Raw genomic sequence first — 19648 nt, 5'->3', positions numbered from 1 at the left:
TCCTTATAGTCTACACAAATTACTGTATTCCTCAATCTGTGTTTTAGATTTAGCATCAGTTGAGAAACTATTTATTTCTTCGTGCTCCTTTGGTCAAACAGTGGAAACTAAAAAAAATAAAAAATAATAATAAAATAACATGCATATTAATTTGGGTTCATGCATATTAGTTTCAGATACAAGATACAATCACTCATATTCCTCGCAAAGCCATTTAGACAACAATAACAGGAAGAACATGTTTAGGAATAATGTGAGAGTCATCTACCTGTATAGGAACAATGTGCATCACAAATAATTTCACTTTTCCACAAACATCTGAGATGTTGAGGGAGTACTCTGTTTTGTTTTGTTGTCATATAGACAAATTTCCTACCCCTATGTCCAGTTTTACCCAAACTACACCAACCAGACAGGTGAAAGGAAGGAGTATAAAGCTGTATGAACCTGATTTGGAGATGCAGAATCTCTGATGCATCTGTAGGACACAGACAAGTGGACTGGAGGGCTGGAGGACAGCTGTGGATTATTAATAAAATAGAAAACATGGGACTGGGAGTGAGTTAACTGTATTATTTTTTATAGTTTTGCTGATTTAACTACAGTTGAAAATTAGGTGAAAATTAGCTCATAAGAGGTTATTTAAATGCTTATTGGATCATTAAGGGTTCTTTGCTTCCAGAAAGGAAGTTAATTTACGATACCTTTATAAAATGTTAATGGTTCTCCATAGAGACATATTATGAAGCCTTAAGGGGACCCTTAATAATGTATAGTAAACTTTTCACTTATTCTGTTATTTGTTTTTTTTACACAGAGGGGAAATGACAAATACAAGGCAGCTAAAACTGATGATGGGGGCAAAAAGGGCAATAAAGAAAAAAATATGGATGAGCTGAAGAAAGAACTGGACATTGTAAGATTTAACACCAATATATTTGACATGATTTGCAAGATTTTTTAATTGGTTTTATATTTAAGGAGTACTGCTCATTTGCAGAACGATCACAAGCTGACTTTGGATGAACTCCAACGGAAATATGGCACTGATCTTACCAAGGTAGGCAAAACAAAAGTGCACAGCACATCAAGTATGCCTATATTATTAAGAAACATAAGCACAGCAAAAATACATTTAACACAAAACTGTAACATTATGATATCATGTATTATTGTAAGGGTTTGTCCAGTTCCCGTGCAAAGGAGATCCTAGAACGTGATGGACCCAATGCTCTGACGCCTCCTCCTACAACCCCAGAATGGATCAAGTTCTGCAGACAGCTCTTTGGGGGATTCTGTACACTACTGTGGATTGGAGCTTTCCTTTGTTTTTTTGCTTTTATTGTTCAGATATCTACAGAAAGTGAACCAACAAATGATAATGTAAGACATTCTGTTTCTTTCATATCAAATATTGGACTGTTGTACATAGCATGTAAAGTGCAGTCACTACATGTAGCATAAATCTTATACTAACTTCTGCTATTTTCTTCAGCTGTACTTGGGCATTGTCCTGGCTGCCGTGGTGTTGATCACTGGATGTTTTTCATATTACCAAGAGTCTAAAAGTTCGAAAATTATGGATTCCTTCAAGAATCTTGTACCACAGGTATCCACAAAGAGAAATAAACTGTTATTGGAAATGACTACTGATTTCTGACATAATTTAATTTTATATAAACTACACAGCAAGCATTAGTAGTCCGTGATGGTGAAAAGAAGGACATCAGAGCTGAGGATGTGGTTGTTGGTGATCTGGTGGAGATCAAGGGTGGAGATCGAATCCCTGCTGATCTGCGTATCATCTCTGCGCATGGTTGCAAGGTAAGATTTTCCACAGCCTAGGACATAAGCAAAATAGAAATACATCAGGAACTAATTATTGGGAACAAAGATTATCATTGTTAAACATTTTCATTGTATTTGGATTTATTCTTTGTATAATTTGAGTCATTAGAGTTACATATTACTTTTCTAAAATAAAATAAAAAATCAGTATCTGTGAAATGTTTAAAAAGCTGAAAAATGTTCTTAGGTTGACAACTCCTCCCTTACTGGAGAATCTGAACCCCAACCTCGTAATCCTGAGTTCTCACATGATAATCCACTGGAGACAAAGAACATTGTCTTCTTTTCAACAAACTGTGTTGAAGGTAATAAAAAGAAACTTAATAAGTAAATTATATTCATATATTCATATATGTAGAAATACCATCAAGCTTAATAAAACGATTAACTATAAATTATTAAAATAATTAACAGAATTAAATAATAAATAAATATTCAAATAATGACAGGGCTGAAAGTAACAGTTCTTATGCATGATTTACATCTATATGCATAAACCACGGTTCCTCACAGTGTTCCTTCATGTAGTCTCAGGGAGTTGTTCCTTGCCACTGTTACGGCTAAACTGCTCATTAGAAAGTCTAGATTTCTTTTAAGCTTTTTTTTTTTCTTTTATTGCTGAAGATTATAAGTATTACTTAAAGGAAGAAATTGAGTACCAAATTTTAATGAAATGCCCTATTCTTTTTAAGGTTCTGCCACAGGTATTGTCATTAACACTGGTGATCACACTGTGATGGGTCGAATTGCTACCCTTGCGTCAAGCCTTGAGGTGGGAAAGACCCCAATTGCCATAGAGATAGAGCACTTTATTCACATTATCACTGCTGTGGCTGTGTTTCTGGGTGTCACATTTTGCATCCTGTCTCTCATTCTTGGATATGGCTGGTTGGAGGCTGTCATCTTTCTTATTGGCATCATTGTAGCCAATGTGCCTGAGGGTCTGCTCGCTACAGTAACTGTAAGACTTTCACTGTTATATCCAAAGTTAACAGAACCAGACTTATACATATTACATATATATATATATATATATAAAAGTAAATTTTTTCACATTGTAGGTGTGTCTGACTCTAACTGCTAAACGTATGGCGAAGAAGAACTGTCTGGTAAAGAATCTTGAAGCTGTAGAAACCCTTGGCTCCACCTCCACTATTTGCTCAGACAAGACAGGAACTCTGACCCAGAACCGTATGACTGTGGCACATATGTGGTTTGACAACCAGATCCATGAAGCAGATACTACAGAGGACCAAAGTGGAGCCTCTTTTGACAGAAGTTCTCCCACTTGGTCTGCTCTTGCTCATGTAGCTGGCCTGTGCAACCGTGCAGTCTTCCTTGCAGATCAAGCCAATGTTCCTATCCTGAAGGTGGGATTTAGTAGCAGTATTTATAACCATTTGTTTGTTGTGACTGCAGTAATCAAAAGTAAATAATATTTCTGTACTCATCGCAGCAATGGTCCCATGAGTTTAATTCATATAGAGTCTTTCTCAGCTTTACAGAGTTATAAATATACAGAGTTCAAATAACAAATAAATAATAATCACATGTATTATAAAATAAGACATAATTGAGATAAGAGCTGGTGGATAATATTATTGAAAGAGATATTTTATAGAAAGAGTGAAACTGCTTAGTTACAGTTACTAACTAATAGTACTGCATAAATTTCAGAATTGACCAGTGTTTTAAAGGTAAGAGAGATAGAAAGTAGTTGAAAAGCTTAGGAGCTATGTCTCTGCTAAGGGGTGGACTCCATAACATGGACAGGGGTCTAAACATTAGAAGATATGTACTAGTGTCACGCATCCCTAAAAGAAGACATTGAAATGTTATGTTTTGGTGAGTCATTTATACTCAGTTCAAGCTTGAAATAAACGTGCTCTATTGGCCAATATTTTGCTAATTTTCAGCATTTATTTCTAGAAAGAGACAAAAAATATTGACCAATAGATTAAGATATTTTCAAATTAGTTAAAAAAAACTAACTAATAGATCAATAATTAAGTAAATAAACATCAGTTAATTAATTAAGTTAAAAAAGGTTAGACAGAAGAGAAAGGTGTCCATTTTAAAAACGCAAAATAGTTGCACAGCAGTTACAGTGGTGGGGGCTAATTTGTTAATGGCAATAAAAAAAAGAGCTAACAAGAGCTAAGAAAGTTAACAACTTTGACATTTAATGGGTGCATCAATGCTTTTTGAAAGGAGTGGTTATAATGAAATATTTGGATTTAGGAAGAGAATGAAATAAGCTCATGGTCTGATATGCCAATATGCCATTTAAAAACTGAACCAGTGTCTAAACCAGAGGTCAACCCTCCCTTGACTCCTGGGCACAGATGGCTGTGGCATCTTCAGGATTCAAACTTTATATCTTCTGAGATATCACAGACATCTATGCCCAGGAGTCAAGTGAGGGTTAAAGCTGCTTTCTGCCCAATTATAACATTTTGGAAGTGACTGTATGTTGGTTCGATAAATATGTGCTAGTACTGCTTGTACTGTACTGTACTGTACTGTACTGTACTGTACTGTAACTTAATGGTATTGTGAACCATTACAGAGAAATACTGCAGGAGATGCATCAGAGTCTGCCCTGTTGAAGTGTATTGAACTCTGCTGTGGTTCAGTGAAGGATATAAGAGCCAAATACGCAAAACTGGCTGAGATCCCGTTCAACTCCACCAACAAATATCAGGTACCTCTTTATTTTGTTTGCCCCTATGTTTGTTTAGTTTGTTGACTGATATTCTCAATGATCTTTAATTTGTGTTTTCTTAGCTTTCAATACACAAGAACCAAAACACCTCAGAAAGCAAGCACCTGCTTTTGATGAAAGGAGCACCTGAGAGGATCCTGGACCGGTGCTCAACTATTATGATTCAAGGAAAAGAGCAACCCCTTGATGATGAATTAAAAGATGCTTTCCAGAATGCTTATATGAAACTAGGCGGTCTTGGAGAAAGAGTTCTAGGTACTAATGCAGAACTACATAAATTACTGCGAAAATTCAGGCGATACCATGTCAGCTGCAGAAATCAGTTCATTAATTCTTAATTTTTATCTTTCATGTTGTAGGATTCTGCCATTACAATCTCCCTGATGATCAGTTTCCTGAAGGATTTGCATTTGACACAGAAACAGAAAATTTCCCTACTGAGAACCTGTGCTTTCTTGGCCTCATGTCTATGATTGATCCTCCCCGTGCTGCTGTACCTGATGCTGTTGCTAAATGCAGGAGTGCTGGAATTAAGGTAAGCTCTTTAGTGCATATAAATGTTCTATACTGAACACGTATGTAATTCAATTATCATTGTTTCGTATTTAAATACTTACCTGTGTTTCCAGGTTATCATGGTGACAGGAGATCATCCAATTACAGCTAAAGCCATTGCTAAGGGTGTGGGCATCATCTCTGAAGGCACTGAAACTGTAGAAGACATCGCTGCTCGTCTGAACATTTCAGTTGAAGAGGTCAACCCCAGGTGAAATAAAATGTTTTTGTTTCTGAAATTTAATAACCATGGTTGTTATAGATTTACTAAATCTGAAACTTATATTTAGAGAGGCAAAGGCTTGTGTTGTTCATGGTGGAGAGTTGAAGGACATGACACCAGAGCAGTTAGATGACATCCTTAAATATCACACTGAGATTGTGTTTGCCAGAACATCTCCTCAGCAAAAACTCATAATTGTGGAAGGTTTTCAGAGACAGGTACAATGATTCACTATTTTGGATTAAGTTTGATGTGTTTGGTTTTGATAATGCCTAAAATTTTAAATTTGTCATATTTTCCTACATTGCTAAGGGCATCCAAGATTTAAATGATTGGGACAAGGCAGTGTCAGATTTTAATATTTGTTCATATATCAATAGGGTGCCATTGTGGCTGTGACTGGTGATGGTGTTAATGACTCTCCTGCTCTGAAGAAGGCTGACATTGGTGTAGCAATGGGTATTGCTGGATCTGATGTCTCCAAACAGGCTGCTGATATGATTCTCCTGGATGACAACTTTGCTTCTATTGTTACTGGAGTAGAAGAAGGTACACAGTGCAGCTGAAATTTAATTTCCATTGTAATGTGCACATTTCACCTATTTAATTTAAGCATAATTCTCTCACCAGGCCGACTGATCTTTGACAATTTGAAGAAATCCATTGCATACACGTTGACAAGTAAAATCCCTGAGATGTCACCCTTTCTCTTCTTCGTTATTGCGGGCATTCCTCTCGCTCTGGGGACAGTCACTATTTTATGTATTGATCTGGGAACTGACATGGTGAGTCCTCATCAACCAACCATCATAACGGAATTTTAAGCCTGACCTGATGTAATTATGATATATACATTTCCAGGTGCCAGCTATTTCTTTGGCCTATGAGGCTGCTGAGAGTGATATCATGAAGCGGCAACCCAGAAATGCACAGACAGACAAATTGGTGAATGAAAGGCTCATCAGTATGGCATATGGACAGATTGGTAAGAATGTACTTACTACACAATACACACTTAATATATGATCTTTTAAAAATTGTAAAACTTGTAGAAATTTTTTAGAAAAAAAAATCTCATGACATCGTTCTCCTCTTTACAAGGAATGATGCAAGCAGCAGCAGGGTTCTTTACCTACTTTGTCGTCCTTGCTGAGAATGGATTCATGCCACTATCACTGATAGGACTGCGTATTGACTGGGACAATAAAGATTACAATGACCTGGAGGATAACTATGGCCAACAATGGGTATATATTACAAAGATAAGTAAATACAAAACAAATGATTAATTGTTTCTAATTCACATTACATCTATACTGCAGACATATGAGAGCAGAAAAATTCTGGAGTACACATGCCACACTGCATTCTTTGTCAGTATTGTCGTAGTGCAGGTGGCAGATTTGATCATCTGTAAGACCAGGGTTAATTCCATTGTGCAGCAGGGCATGAGGTAAATAAATACATGACTTGGCTTTCCTAAAACAAACCCTAGGACATGCCATCAGATAAAATGTGTATGTTCTTCCCCCAAGCAAAAACAAAGTCCTCATCTTTGGTATTTTCGAGGAGACAGCACTTGCAGCCTTCTTATCCTACTGTCCAGGAATGGATGTTGCTCTTAGAATGTATCCACTGAAGTAAGTTATTGAAAAATCTTTACTAGTTTTCTTGCCCCATCTTTCCATTTGAAAAGATATTCAGCTCATAACTCCACTGTGTTTTCATTTCATGTACAGTATCAATATAGAACAAATCACCTTATTGCATTATTATATACTGTACTACTGGATATTGTAATAATATTATTTAGTTGCAAGATAAATCCTGCCAAATACTAAAACACACTATTCTTTATTTATACTTTTATATTCACAGGCCATGGTGGCTGTTATGTGCTTTACCATATTCACTCCTCATTTTCTTCTATGATGAAGCAAGAAGATACCTTCTCAGGCGAAATCCAGGAGGTATGTTGCATACTGTATTTTTGTGGGTATTTTGTTTCAACAAAATTATACCTTACCAAAGTACTATTAAGAGTATAATTACTGTTGTTTATTGACAGTTATCAAGGGTTTCAAAAGAATTAATTAATTAATAGTTTCTACAGTCTCAGGATTTACACATTAATATATATATATATATATATATATATATACAATGAAATATAAATGTAACATTAATGAAGTAACTGCTCAAATTAGCTTAGCAGTACAATATTTGAAAAAGTTAACAAAATATAGTATATATAATATATATAAATATATAACACTAAAAATCCTGAGCTCAATGATAACTTGTTCAGGGATGCATTTGGCACACATTTATAATCTAATCTAAAACGCTATGAAGTTGACTACACTGGTGAACCTTTATGATAAGATACACTATGAAAACAGCAGTACAAAACATTCAAATCATTTCTAATGTGAGCTAATAGTTTTTATCGATAGTTGCATATTACAGATATTGTGTTTTAGTGTTCCAGAATTAAATAACCTGTTTCTAATGTGGGACTGGAATTAAAACTCATTATGTTTGTTGAATTAAAATTCTTTAATACTGAGGCACAGTTCATCTCAAGTGGTAATGAAAATGTAGAGAATATGTTTGCCACTCCCTTATTTGTGAAAGCTTAAGATTTTGTCTAATGTATTATTTCTGGGCTTGTGTTATGCCCTTGTGTTATGCCCTCAGACAGTGTAGTTAGGACAGTTTGGTAATTTCCTGATTTATCTTGATTAAATGATATGTATGGTAGTTGTGTTAAAGCATCAAATCGCCACACTGTGCTGGACTGATACACTGAGCATATACATATACTGAATTTTAATCTCCCATATTTTTTTCAATATGGCCTGCTTGTTATGTGCAATTGTATGATTTGCATCAAATTTTAAAAATGATATTTCTCTTCTCAGGCTGGGTGGAAAAGGAGACATATTATTAAAGCAACCTATAATGCCAACTACCAGCTACTGTCCACACCTTCACAATGTTCCAGTCATTTCATTTCATACATACAACTCAATGGACATTCAATTGTATGTTAAATAAATATAAGATATCAATGGAATGTGTTGATTTTTGTTTAAAATATAGTTTTGAGAACTGATTTTGACTTGCATAAAGGTTTTAAGATTTAATTTCCATGCAAGCATTACCTAAAACAGAGATTTACAAGAACGACATTTCTAGTTTGACCAGTTTAATTTTTTTAAATGGCTTTGGAGAGGCAATTGACTCAAACAGCCTTATAACAGCATTTTTTGTAGCATATTTGAAATTAGTGGTAAATATTGAAACCATACTGTTAGATATGTAAGGCCACTACTTACAAGATGGCAGCACGGTGAGACCCGTGTACATGTTATTGCAGCTGAAAGAATAAAAAAATAATTATATTACTTGAATTACTTACTTAGGTGAAACCAGACTGTTACATTTTTCTATATTATTTTCTCCTTTGAGTCAAACTTAATTTCTTGAATAGCCAGTGCTGTTTGAACTGGTGGACAAAAGATCCCTACGCAACAGGGACAGTGATGACAGGTCACTAAAGATTAGATCAGTGTTCCTGATCTAAAGCAAATGATGTGAAAGTCATACTGTTGTTTCTTTTGTGCATGTTTCTAATAGAAATTTCACAAGAAGAGAAAGAGTGTCAAAAGTATGTAGCACTAAGAAAAGCCTTATGTGTTGTTGTTGGGTTTGTTGTGTGTTGTATCATCCATTATACAGTAAATATACCCATTATTCATTATACAATCCATTATACACAAATCCATTATTCTAATAGCAAAAACACACTTACTGATATTATGAGGTAACTTAAGGCATCAGTGAATGTATCTGAATGAATCTTCTTGGTGAACAGAATCAAAATAATTGAGTCACTTGGATGAATCAAAACTAATTAAGGGGCAAACTGAAAAATGTGAAAACCAATGATGAGACATGGGTGGAGACAAAATATGAATCACAACAAAAACAAATGTGGTCATGTGAATTAACACTTAACAACACAGAAATGTGCAGTGTAGCGAGGGGGAAATGCAACAGGTCACTGGTAGGAGTCAGCCTCTGGAGGGAGCTCTGAAGGGGAGGCTGCCCTGTCAAGTGCTGGCAGGAGCAGGACTTGGAAGATGAGTTTTTATTTTTTATTAAAATTTGATTAATAAGAGTAAAAAGGGAACAAAATAGAGATTAAAATATACTAACAATATAATATCAAAAGTAGAATTTACTAAATATGTGTGAATGGGAAGAGAAATACAGAAAAATATAGAAATGTATATATGAAGCCAAATATATACCAGTACAGATATGCAATGTGTGCAAGTGTAGTGCAATAAATGTGCAATGTAGTGCAATAAAATTCTGATAGAATGAATATACATTGAATATACAAATGCAGCTTCATCTGTGGCAAATTTTTGAGCATGTGTTAATTACTTTCTCTGAGGACCTCAAGAGAAGGTTGGAAGGTTGTGAGTTCAAATCCCAGGACCGGTGACTACTGTGTCCTTGAGCAAGGCTCTTAACCCTCAACTGCGCGCTTGTATAAATGTAAGTTGCTTACATAAGGACATCTGCCAAATGCTGTAAATAAGAATTAAGTCATCTATTATTTATATATTAGAGTCTGCAAGTGAAATCAATGTTGACATATAATCCTGTAATCAGCAAGCAAAATGGAAAAGACCTTTCGAAAACATTCACAGTGATTGAATATCAAGCACTAATATTACTAAGAATGCACTTTGTGTTTGGACAAAATGAAACAATAAAGAATGTACTCACTAAGCTTTAGTTGGGGAGAAACCATGAAAAGCAGAAATTACCAGAAACCATGCCTCCTAAATATAAATGGAAATATTGGCTGAAGGCTGAATGTGGCAATTATACTAAAGAAAGTGTATTGGATTTGTCAGAGCTTTTGATCTGAGGCCAAGTTTCCAAAAACCTATCTTTAACACATTCCAGTCATGTATACACCTATCACAAATATCTTGGAAGTTTCCTTACCATGGATCTACAGTTAGCTGATTAATATCATCCATTCTTGTGTCTCAGTGAACATCTTCAATGAAGAACATTGGTCTAAATGATGACAGTGTCTGGCCACATTCACTTCACTTCTAATGTATTGTAGTTTCACATGAAACAGAGCGAGTTCCTGTTGGCTATATGGTGTTAATCTGAGGCTGTTCTGTATGAACTGACCAACTATGACCAGGTAAATATCTGCTAATTTAAAATTTCTGGATAGACGCCAAGCCTCACGTTGTGCATGCGTCTTAGTCGTAAACTATTTATCCTCCTCCTACCCTCAGACTAGCAGGCTAAGGAACAGCTTGCACCCCACATCTGTCTCCTCACTGAACACTTCAACTCACTAACCCCACCCTCACCCCACACTGACAGTAAAATTCCCCCTTCACACTGATTAACCCCTCAGAACAGATATAATTACAGTCTATAGTAATATAGATGGGGTGAATTTAGCTATACTGGGACCATTTATTAACAGTTTGTCAAGTTTCTTGACAGTGATAAAAATGATATATTTCTGAAATCATCTTCCACAGAAAAGAATAGAATTGTGTGTGTTGTTCCTGTTTGTACCTGACATTAACATAATGTCCTTTCAGCCCTGCTATATTTGTAGCTGCTGTTACTCACCATTCAGCCCTGTTACATTTTCTCTTCTCAACACCTCTGACCTCGCAGTCAGTGCTTAACATTGTATGTAACTTCATCTTAATAATATCATTCTGCTGCCCTGCATCTGACAGCTCCTTCATCTCATCCATATTAACACCTGAATCATTTTTTCTAGTGTTGTTAATCTGATTTCTGTCAGCCATGAAAGATCATTCCCTTCTTTTTAAACTCATATTTTTGCAAATTGTTCTTCTCATCTACAATCAGACATAGAAGAAAATATGACACATTATATTTTAGTGTGACATAACAACTACTGACATTGTCCTACAATGTATTTATTGTGAATTTACCAGTTTTGTGTGTACCTTTGAAGCCACTTGTATGGCACATCCACTAGCTCACCTGAAGAGGCGGAGTTTGGAGTGCAGGTGGAAACTGAATCATACCTTGTTCAACCTTCATTCATACAGGGAGGTCATTTAAGGTTCTCAATGACAAGAAGCAAAGTACTTAGAAATTTGTCCACAAACACACTGTCCACATCCTAAATGTTCATGGTATAAACACTGAACTGTTCACAAATCTACACTGTCCATATGAAGATGACACCATTTTGTATACTGTTGCTCTTACTATAGTGCAAAGAACAGTTTACTGTAAACCTTCTGCAATAATCAGTGAACTTTAGTCTTTAATGTAAGTTCCTAATGTAACATCTGTGAGCTATGAGGAGATTTCCATGTTCCAAGTGTCACATAGTTACATCCCCTCATAGCCTCATAATATGAAACAGTCAACTAAAATACAACTAAAATAAATTTAAACTGTTCAAAAATGTGTGACCAGATAATTGAGCTGAATGTTAATGTTAATATAATCTGATTTTATATAATAGTTCCAATCTATTTATTCTTTCTCTACCAAACTAACTCGTGATAATTATTCAATTGTTTCCTTTTTATAGTTCAGGCAAAAACATATGAATTTCATTTGTATAAATGGTACTCCCTCTTCCTAGACAAGTAATAAAGTGGATTAATTATTTTCAAATTAATCTTACTCTATTTTTCTTTTTATGAAGTTGCTTATTTTTATATAGCAAATGTAGCAATGAATTGTCATTGAAAGCTTCATACGACCTACCTGTATAAACATCTCGTGTGTCTAAAATATTTTTAAATGTGTCCACAAAAAACTTACCCACTTCTGAGATGTTTAGGAAGGTCTTGGATTGGTTGTCATTGAGATGTTCAAATGACCTACCTGTATGTACCAACTGTGTCTGAATCTCCACCTCTTCGTGCAGGTGAGATGTTGGAGTATAAAGGCTGTCGGACCTGATTTTGAGACGCAGAGACTCTAATGTCTCTCTGAAGTAGAAGGGGGGATATTGGCAGTGTTTGGAAGAATGGGTTTAGGAGTAAGTAAATTGTACAGTTGTTAAGATGGATTGTTTTCGTAATTGCTCTTCTACTTACTTTTATTTCTATCTTAATTTTATTTCTAATAATATTTTGAATTTAAATGTCAATGTGTTATTTCTTAGTGGTATATTTACCATTTTCTTAAACTTTTACACAGACAGGGAATGAGAGATACAGGCTGGCGTCAACATCTGACGATGAGGAAAAAAAGAAAAAAGGTGGAAAGAAAGATCAAAAAGACCTGGAGGAACTGAAGAAAGAAGTGGACTTGGTGAGGATTTTTTTTCCAAAATAACAAATTCCAGTCATTTCCACCATGAGTGAAAACTGTTCTTATCAACCAAACAATCGTTTAGGTATTTAAATAACTTATTTTTTAAACTGTTCTACCATCCAGGATGATCATAAGTTGACATTGGAGGAACTTCAGCATAAATATGGCACTGATCTCATTCGAGTGAGTAGTAAAATTGTGTAATATATTAGCTAATCTGTTTAATTTTACACAGAACCATGTGGAACTCACAGGAACTTGGATATTTTAAACTCAGGACTAATATTTCTTTCTTTATTACATTATTAAGGGTTTATCCAGTTCCCGTGCAAAGGAGATCCTAGAACGTGATGGACCCAATGCTCTGACGCCTCCTCCTACAACCCCAGAATGGGTCAAATTCTGCAAACAGCTCTTTGGAGGATTCTGTACGCTACTGTGGATTGGAGCTTTCCTTTGCTTTTTGGCTTATACTATACAGGTTTCCACAGAGAGTGAGCCTGTAAATGATAATGTAAGAAGCACATTTTTATGTTTATTGTAAAAGCTTGTTTTTTACTTTACTTGTAATAAAACTTGGACAAATGATTAACAGTATATGGCTCAGTAATAATATTTCCTAATAAAATAATAAAACTATTTTCTTTTAGTTGTACCTGGGTATTGTCCTTGCAGCAGTGGTGATGGTCACTGGATGCTTCTCATACTATCAGGAGGCTAAGAGCTCAAAGATTATGGAATCCTTCAAGAAACTCGTTCCACAGGTATATGGACATATCACTTAATTTGTCTTGCAGATAAAGTTTACCTTGCTACACATGCACAAAAGTTATTGGTATTGTAATCACTGCATTATAGCAAGCTCTGGTTATTCGTGCTGGTGAAAAGATGAGCATTAATGCAGAGGATGTGGTTGTTGGTGACCTTGTGGAAGTTAAGGGTGGTGATCGAATTCCTGCTGATCTCAGAATTATTTCTGCACAAGGATGCAAGGTAAGAGAGGATTTAATCACAAATCTTCCTATAAGAAAGCAAATTTTTAAATTTTAGGTAATTTCATTTTTTCCATTACCCTTTCAGGTGGACAATTCCTCACTTACTGGTGAATCTGAGCCTCAGGCCCGTACCCCTCAGTTTTCAAATGAAAATCCTTTAGAGACAAAGAATATTGCATTCCTGTCTACAAATTGTGTTGAAGGTATAAGAAAGCATGAATGCTATCACTAATTTGACAAAAGAAAATTACTGGATACATGGTAGGTCACATTTAAATGTGTGGTGCATGATGCAATTCTTCCTCAGGCTCTGCCACAGGCATTGTGATCAACACTGGTGATCGTACTGTGATGGGTCGAATTGCAATCCTAGCTTCGAGCCTTGAAGTTGGACAGACACCAATCGCTATAGAGATTGAACACTTCATCCACATCATCACTGGTGTAGCATTTTTCCTGGGTGGTACTTTCTCCATTTTGTCCATGATTCTTGGATATACCTGGTTGGAAGCTGTCATCTTCCTCATTGGTCTTATTGTTGCCAATGTGCCTGAAGGTTTACTTGCCACAGTCACAGTAAGTAAAATTCTTTAATATTATTTATAATATATAAGATAATGCTAATTTTGTGCTTCAAATGTTTATTTAAAACAATTGTATTATTATTATTATTATTAGTAGTAGTAGTAGTAGTAGTAGTAGTAGTAATATTATTATTATTATTATTATTATTATTATTATTATTATTATTGCATTCTATGGTGATATGAACATTCTTTATTCTTGAAAGACTGAATATGTTGTCTGCCAGATCAACTGCCAATCTATCAACTACATTAAATGCAGAAAACGTAATTAATTAGTTTTGTGCATTTCACAGGGTTTTCTCAGTATACACAACAACCTATTTTTGACTTTATTATTGTAGGTGTGTCTGACTCTAACTGCTAAACGTATGGCAAAGAAGAATTGCCTGGTCAAAAATCTTGAAGCTGTAGAAACCCTTGGCTCCACCTCCACTATTTGCTCAGACAAGACAGGAACTCTGACCCAGAACCGTATGACTGTGGCACATATGTGGTTTGACAACGAGATCCATGAAGCAGATACTACAGAGAACCAAAGTGGAGCCTCTTTTGACAGAAGTTCTCCCACTTGGTCTGCTCTTGCTCGTGTAGCTGGCCTGTGCAACCGTGCAGTCTTCCTTGCAGATCAAGCCAATGTTCCTATCCTTAGGGTATGTCTGTGTTTAGTCACCACTAAAATCATTACTGATTATCACAATATAACATGAACATAATATTTATTTAAAATATAGTTGTCATAGTTGTCATAACAACATTAGAATTAATGCTAATTAATTAGGTTTATTAGTCCTGGGGCACTCAACATGACTGTACAAAGTATTAAATAATTGCAGACTTTCCAATGTCTACATTTAATTCATGTGAATTTCTCACTTTTGAGCTATATCCTCAACAGTCACAAGGTGGAAGTCCAAGCAACCTAGTGAGCAAAATCATTGCTCATTAAAGAATATCTGGATGTTTTCAGACCTGTTTGACCTGTAGCAAACTGGGAAGAATTATTCTATTGTTTTATCTTATTTCTTTGAGTTCAAGAGCATTTGGAAGCAAATATTTTGTACCACTTTGCACCTTTTTCAGAGAGACACCACAGGAGATGCCTCAGAGTCTGCTCTATTAAAATGTATTGAACTCTGCTGTGGCTCAGTGAAGGATATGAGAGACAAGTATACAAAACTTGCTGAGATCCCCTTCAATTCTACAAACAAATATCAGGTACTATGCTTTCATTAATTTTTTTGGAATTCACTATTGAAAGATGTACTACTGTAATCTAACCTTAAGTGATCTGGTGTTCAACAGTTATCAATTCACAAGAACCCCAATTCTTCAGAGACCAAGCATTTGCTAGTAATGAAGGGAGCACCTGAGAGGATCCTGGACAGATGTTCAACCATTATGATTCAAGGGAAAGAACAGCCACTGGATGATGAGATGAAAGATTCGTTCCATAGTGTATATTTGAAACTGGGTGGTCTTGGAGAAAGAGTTCTTGGTAAGCCACATTAATGCACAGTTTTGACATTGACTTTTCCAGGTCCATGTAGATTACAAAGACAAATGGGTTTTTTTCTTGTAGGATTTTGCCATTACAATCTCCCTGATGATCAGTTTCCTGAAGGATTTGCATTTGACTCAGAGACAGAGAATTTCCCTACTGAGAACCTGTGCTTTATTGGCCTCATGTCTATGATTGATCCTCCCCGTGCTGCTGTACCTGATGCTGTTGCTAAGTGCAGGAGTGCTGGAATTAAGGTACAGCCTTAAATCATTCATCAACTCATGTGTCATATGTTGGATGCATAAGTTATAAGATCATAATCATGTTATTGTAAACCATAAATTATTTGTATTTTTAGGTTATCATGGTTACTGGTGATCATCCAATCACAGCTAAAGCCATTGCTAGGGGTGTGGGTATCATCTCTGAAAGTAGCGAAACTGTGGAAGATATTGCTGCTCGTCTGAACATCCCAGTACAAGAAGTCAACCCCAGGTAAGCGCCAAGTTGTAAATTATCTGTGTATTTGTTCACTTTTATGAAATACTGAAGAAATCTGACTTTGCAGAGATGCAAAGGCCTGTGTGGTCCATGGAGGAGACCTAAAGAATATGAGCCCAGAGCAACTGGACAATGTCTTAAAACACCACAATGAGATTGTGTTTGCCAGAACATCTCCACAGCAAAAACTCATCATTGTTGAAGGTTTCCAGCGGCAGGTAGAATAAAGCAATTTTAGGGCAATAATTTTGTAGTTTACTTTTATAAAAATTTCTTTTCAAATGTATTTTCTCTTTTCTTTCAAATAGGGTGCCATTGTGGCTGTGACTGGTGATGGTGTTAATGACTCTCCTGCTCTGAAGAAGGCTGACATTGGTGTAGCAATGGGTATTGCTGGATCTGATGTCTCCAAACAGGCTGCTGATATGATTCTCCTGGATGACAACTTTGCTTCTATTGTTACTGGAGTAGAAGAAGGTACACAGTGCAGCAGAAATTTAATTTCTATTGTTATTTGCACATTTCTGCTCTTCTAATTCAAGCATAATTCTCTCACCAGGCCGACTGATCTTTGACAATTTGAAGAAATCCATTGCATACACGTTGACAAGTAAAATCCCTGAGATGTCACCCTTTCTCTTCTTCGTTATTGCGGGCATTCCTCTCGCTCTGGGGACAGTCACTATTTTATGTATTGATCTGGGAACTGACATGGTGAGAATAAAGATGTGTGTGTATATATATATATATATATATATTATATATGTATGTATGTATAGTAAGGTGACTAATGTATATGGCTTTCTATTAATCATACAGGTGCCAGCTATTTCTTTGGCCTATGAAGGTCCTGAGAGTGATATCATGAAGCGGCAGCCCAGAAATGCACAGACAGACAAACTAGTCAATGAAAGGCTCATCAGTATGGCATATGGACAGATCGGTAAACTATGTTTTTCCCTAACACATTTTTAAGCATGGTTTATTGCTCACAGGTGTTTTATTAGTAAGAAATACCATTGTGTCATGAGGGGAATATGTACTTTGGCAATTGTAGGACTTGTTCAAGAGAAAATGAAAGATATAAATGCACTTATTAAACTATCCTTAAATTTCCCAGCTTTGTGTAGAATAGAATCATGGGAATTTAGCCACAACTGTTATGTTTAGTGTGTAGCATGCTGGTGCAGTGGGTAGCACTGCTAAAAATTCATTCTCACTTTTGTTTACTGTCTGTTTTATGTTTCATGTGTTCATGAGTATGTGTATTGACTATTCTAAAATTGTCTGGTTCCAAAACCAATCTAAAATTGGTTGTGAATTTGTGTGTCCATGAGGTTCTGTGATATAATGTGGCACTCCATCCGAGTTGTTTTCCTCTCTCACACCCAGTGTTCCAAGGGAAGACTCTGGTTGGCAACTCTGGCCAGAACAAAGTGCTCGGTGAAGATGAATGAATCACTATCAAGTTCATTTTGAGTTTAATTTGCTGTTCAATTATAGGGATGATGCAAGCAGTTGGAGGATTCTTTACATACTTTGTAATCCTTGCTGAGAATGGATTCCTGCCCTTGTTTCTGATTGGACTGCGTGTAAATTGGGACGATCCATATAATAATGACCTGGAGGACAGCTATGGCCAGCAGTGGGTACGTAATACATATATATCAGTGCAATAAATAGTTAAAGATTCAGAAGGTCTTATTTGGTTTGTGTTTGAGTTTGTTTTTGATTTTGCTTATTTTTCAGACTTATGAGGACAGAAAAATGGTGGAGTACACATGCCACACTGCTTTCTTTGTCAGTATTGTGATTGTACAATGGACTGACTTAATCATCTGTAAGACCAGGACAAACTCACTGATACACCAGGGAATGAAGTATGTAGAACATCGAAATTATATGAGGCTATCAAAGAAAATAAAGCATTTGATCAGTGAAATATAGACTGTGGGGCATTACATTCATTTTTCCAATTTAATTGTTTCCTGTTTTAGAAACAAAGTCCTTAACTTTGGTCTTATGGAGGAAACAGCTTTGGCTGCATTTCTGTCATACTGTCCAGGCATGGATGTTGCTGTTAGAATGTATCCACTGAAGTAAGTACAGTTTTCTTTTCAAATAATTTTCAGGTTTTCTTGTCTTCAGAGAAATGGCCAGAAGTTACAGATGAAATGTGATTGTTTCTTTATTTTGATTGTGTAATAAGAGTTTCTGATGATGTAATGCTTAATTATAGTGGATGTGCAGACACATAACAATCTAAATCCAAACACCATCCACTATACTTTAGTATTACAGCTGTAAGTGTCCATCTCTTTTAGACCATGGTGGTGGTTATGTCCTGTACCTTACTCACTCCTCATCTTCATCTATGATGAGGTCAGAAAATATTACCTTCGACGCAACCCAGGAGGTAAGAACAGGCATCACCTACATTATCTGCTTAAATGCAGATTCAAAAGTAAATAAATATAGAAAAATTAATTCATGAAATCAATTTCATGACAATCTGTGATTCCTTGATAAAGGGGCATTCTCTCATTTTTGTTTCCCCTTTTTAGGTTGGCTAGAAAAAGAGACATACTATTAAACATCAATGGCCACCCTGCTATCAACATACCCACAGTCAAAAACTGTGCAATGTGGACAATAAAGCATTATTATTTATACAATAAATATCAGATCTCAACTCTTGAAAAAAAAAACAATGTGTATGATGTGTTTATTATACTTCAATCTTACGTGTGAACATTATTGTCCACAAATAAAATCATGCACGTGCCTATATATGAAAAGTAAATCAGGCCTCACAGCTAGACTGCTAGTCTGTCTGTCTATCTTTAGCCACATGAAGTGATACAAATAGAGAAGACACTGATTTCATGCAACCACAGCAGCAAGAACAAACACTGCATACTTGTTTCCAGGAGATAAACATATAATACTACAGTACTGTACAGTGCAGAATAAGTGTCTCTTATTTTGATTGAAATGTATCACAACAAGTCATGTGCTCCAAAGAGAGTGAATCATTATGACAGTGCCAGAAACTGATGGAGAGGATTAAACTGCTGACACAGCTAGCTTGGAAATAAAAAAGGCATGCCAAACCAAGAAAGCCCTGATTGAATACAGCTTTGACTTATAGCCTTATCTATCTAGTGCATTGATTACTGTCATAAAATAAAATTTTAGCTGCAGTTCTCCAAACCATTTAGATAAGCAGCAACAGTCTGTAACTGATAACATGTGATTATAATGGCTACTAGACGAGGCTTCTGTTCTGCATGTACAAGAGTGTGTTATTTTCTGTCACTGCAGTAGCTAAATCATCCATAT

At 35.8% G+C, this 19648-nt stretch overlaps 2 protein-coding genes across 2 annotated transcripts; both read left to right on the top strand.

The window, feature by feature from the left end:
• Positions 1–422: 422 nt before the first annotated feature.
• Positions 423–8815, top strand: LOC131347049 (sodium/potassium-transporting ATPase subunit alpha-1-like). The gene is made up of 22 exons (XM_058380893.1): positions 423–558; positions 818–916; positions 1001–1060; positions 1180–1383; positions 1496–1609; positions 1690–1824; positions 2036–2153; positions 2541–2809; positions 2910–3218; positions 4418–4552; positions 4636–4828; positions 4933–5108; positions 5203–5339; positions 5419–5569; positions 5732–5900; positions 5982–6136; positions 6213–6336; positions 6453–6598; positions 6674–6804; positions 6887–6991; positions 7230–7321; positions 8276–8815. Exons 1-22 carry the CDS (start codon positions 442–444, stop codon positions 8302–8304), a joined length of 3168 nt encoding a protein of 1055 aa, XP_058236876.1. The 5' UTR covers positions 423–441; the 3' UTR covers positions 8305–8815.
• Positions 8816–12314: 3499 nt separating this feature from the next.
• On the top strand, positions 12315–19027 carry LOC131347046 (sodium/potassium-transporting ATPase subunit alpha-1-like). Its single transcript, XM_058380889.1, has 22 exons — positions 12315–12444; positions 12606–12719; positions 12846–12905; positions 13033–13236; positions 13373–13486; positions 13581–13715; positions 13803–13920; positions 14025–14293; positions 14646–14954; positions 15385–15519; positions 15607–15799; positions 15884–16059; positions 16164–16300; positions 16374–16524; positions 16615–16783; positions 16866–17020; positions 17126–17249; positions 17810–17955; positions 18056–18186; positions 18304–18405; positions 18631–18722; positions 18871–19027. Exons 1-22 carry the CDS (start codon positions 12433–12435, stop codon positions 18897–18899), a joined length of 3075 nt encoding a protein of 1024 aa, XP_058236872.1. The 5' UTR covers positions 12315–12432; the 3' UTR covers positions 18900–19027.
• The last annotated feature ends 621 nt before the right edge of the window (positions 19028–19648 follow it).

Source organism: Hemibagrus wyckioides, linkage group LG26 (assembly GCF_019097595.1).
Source record: "Hemibagrus wyckioides isolate EC202008001 linkage group LG26, SWU_Hwy_1.0, whole genome shotgun sequence".
NCBI classification, from domain to species: domain Eukaryota; kingdom Metazoa; phylum Chordata; class Actinopteri; order Siluriformes; family Bagridae; genus Hemibagrus; species Hemibagrus wyckioides.
This window is presented reverse-complemented; position numbering and strand designations above follow the sequence as displayed.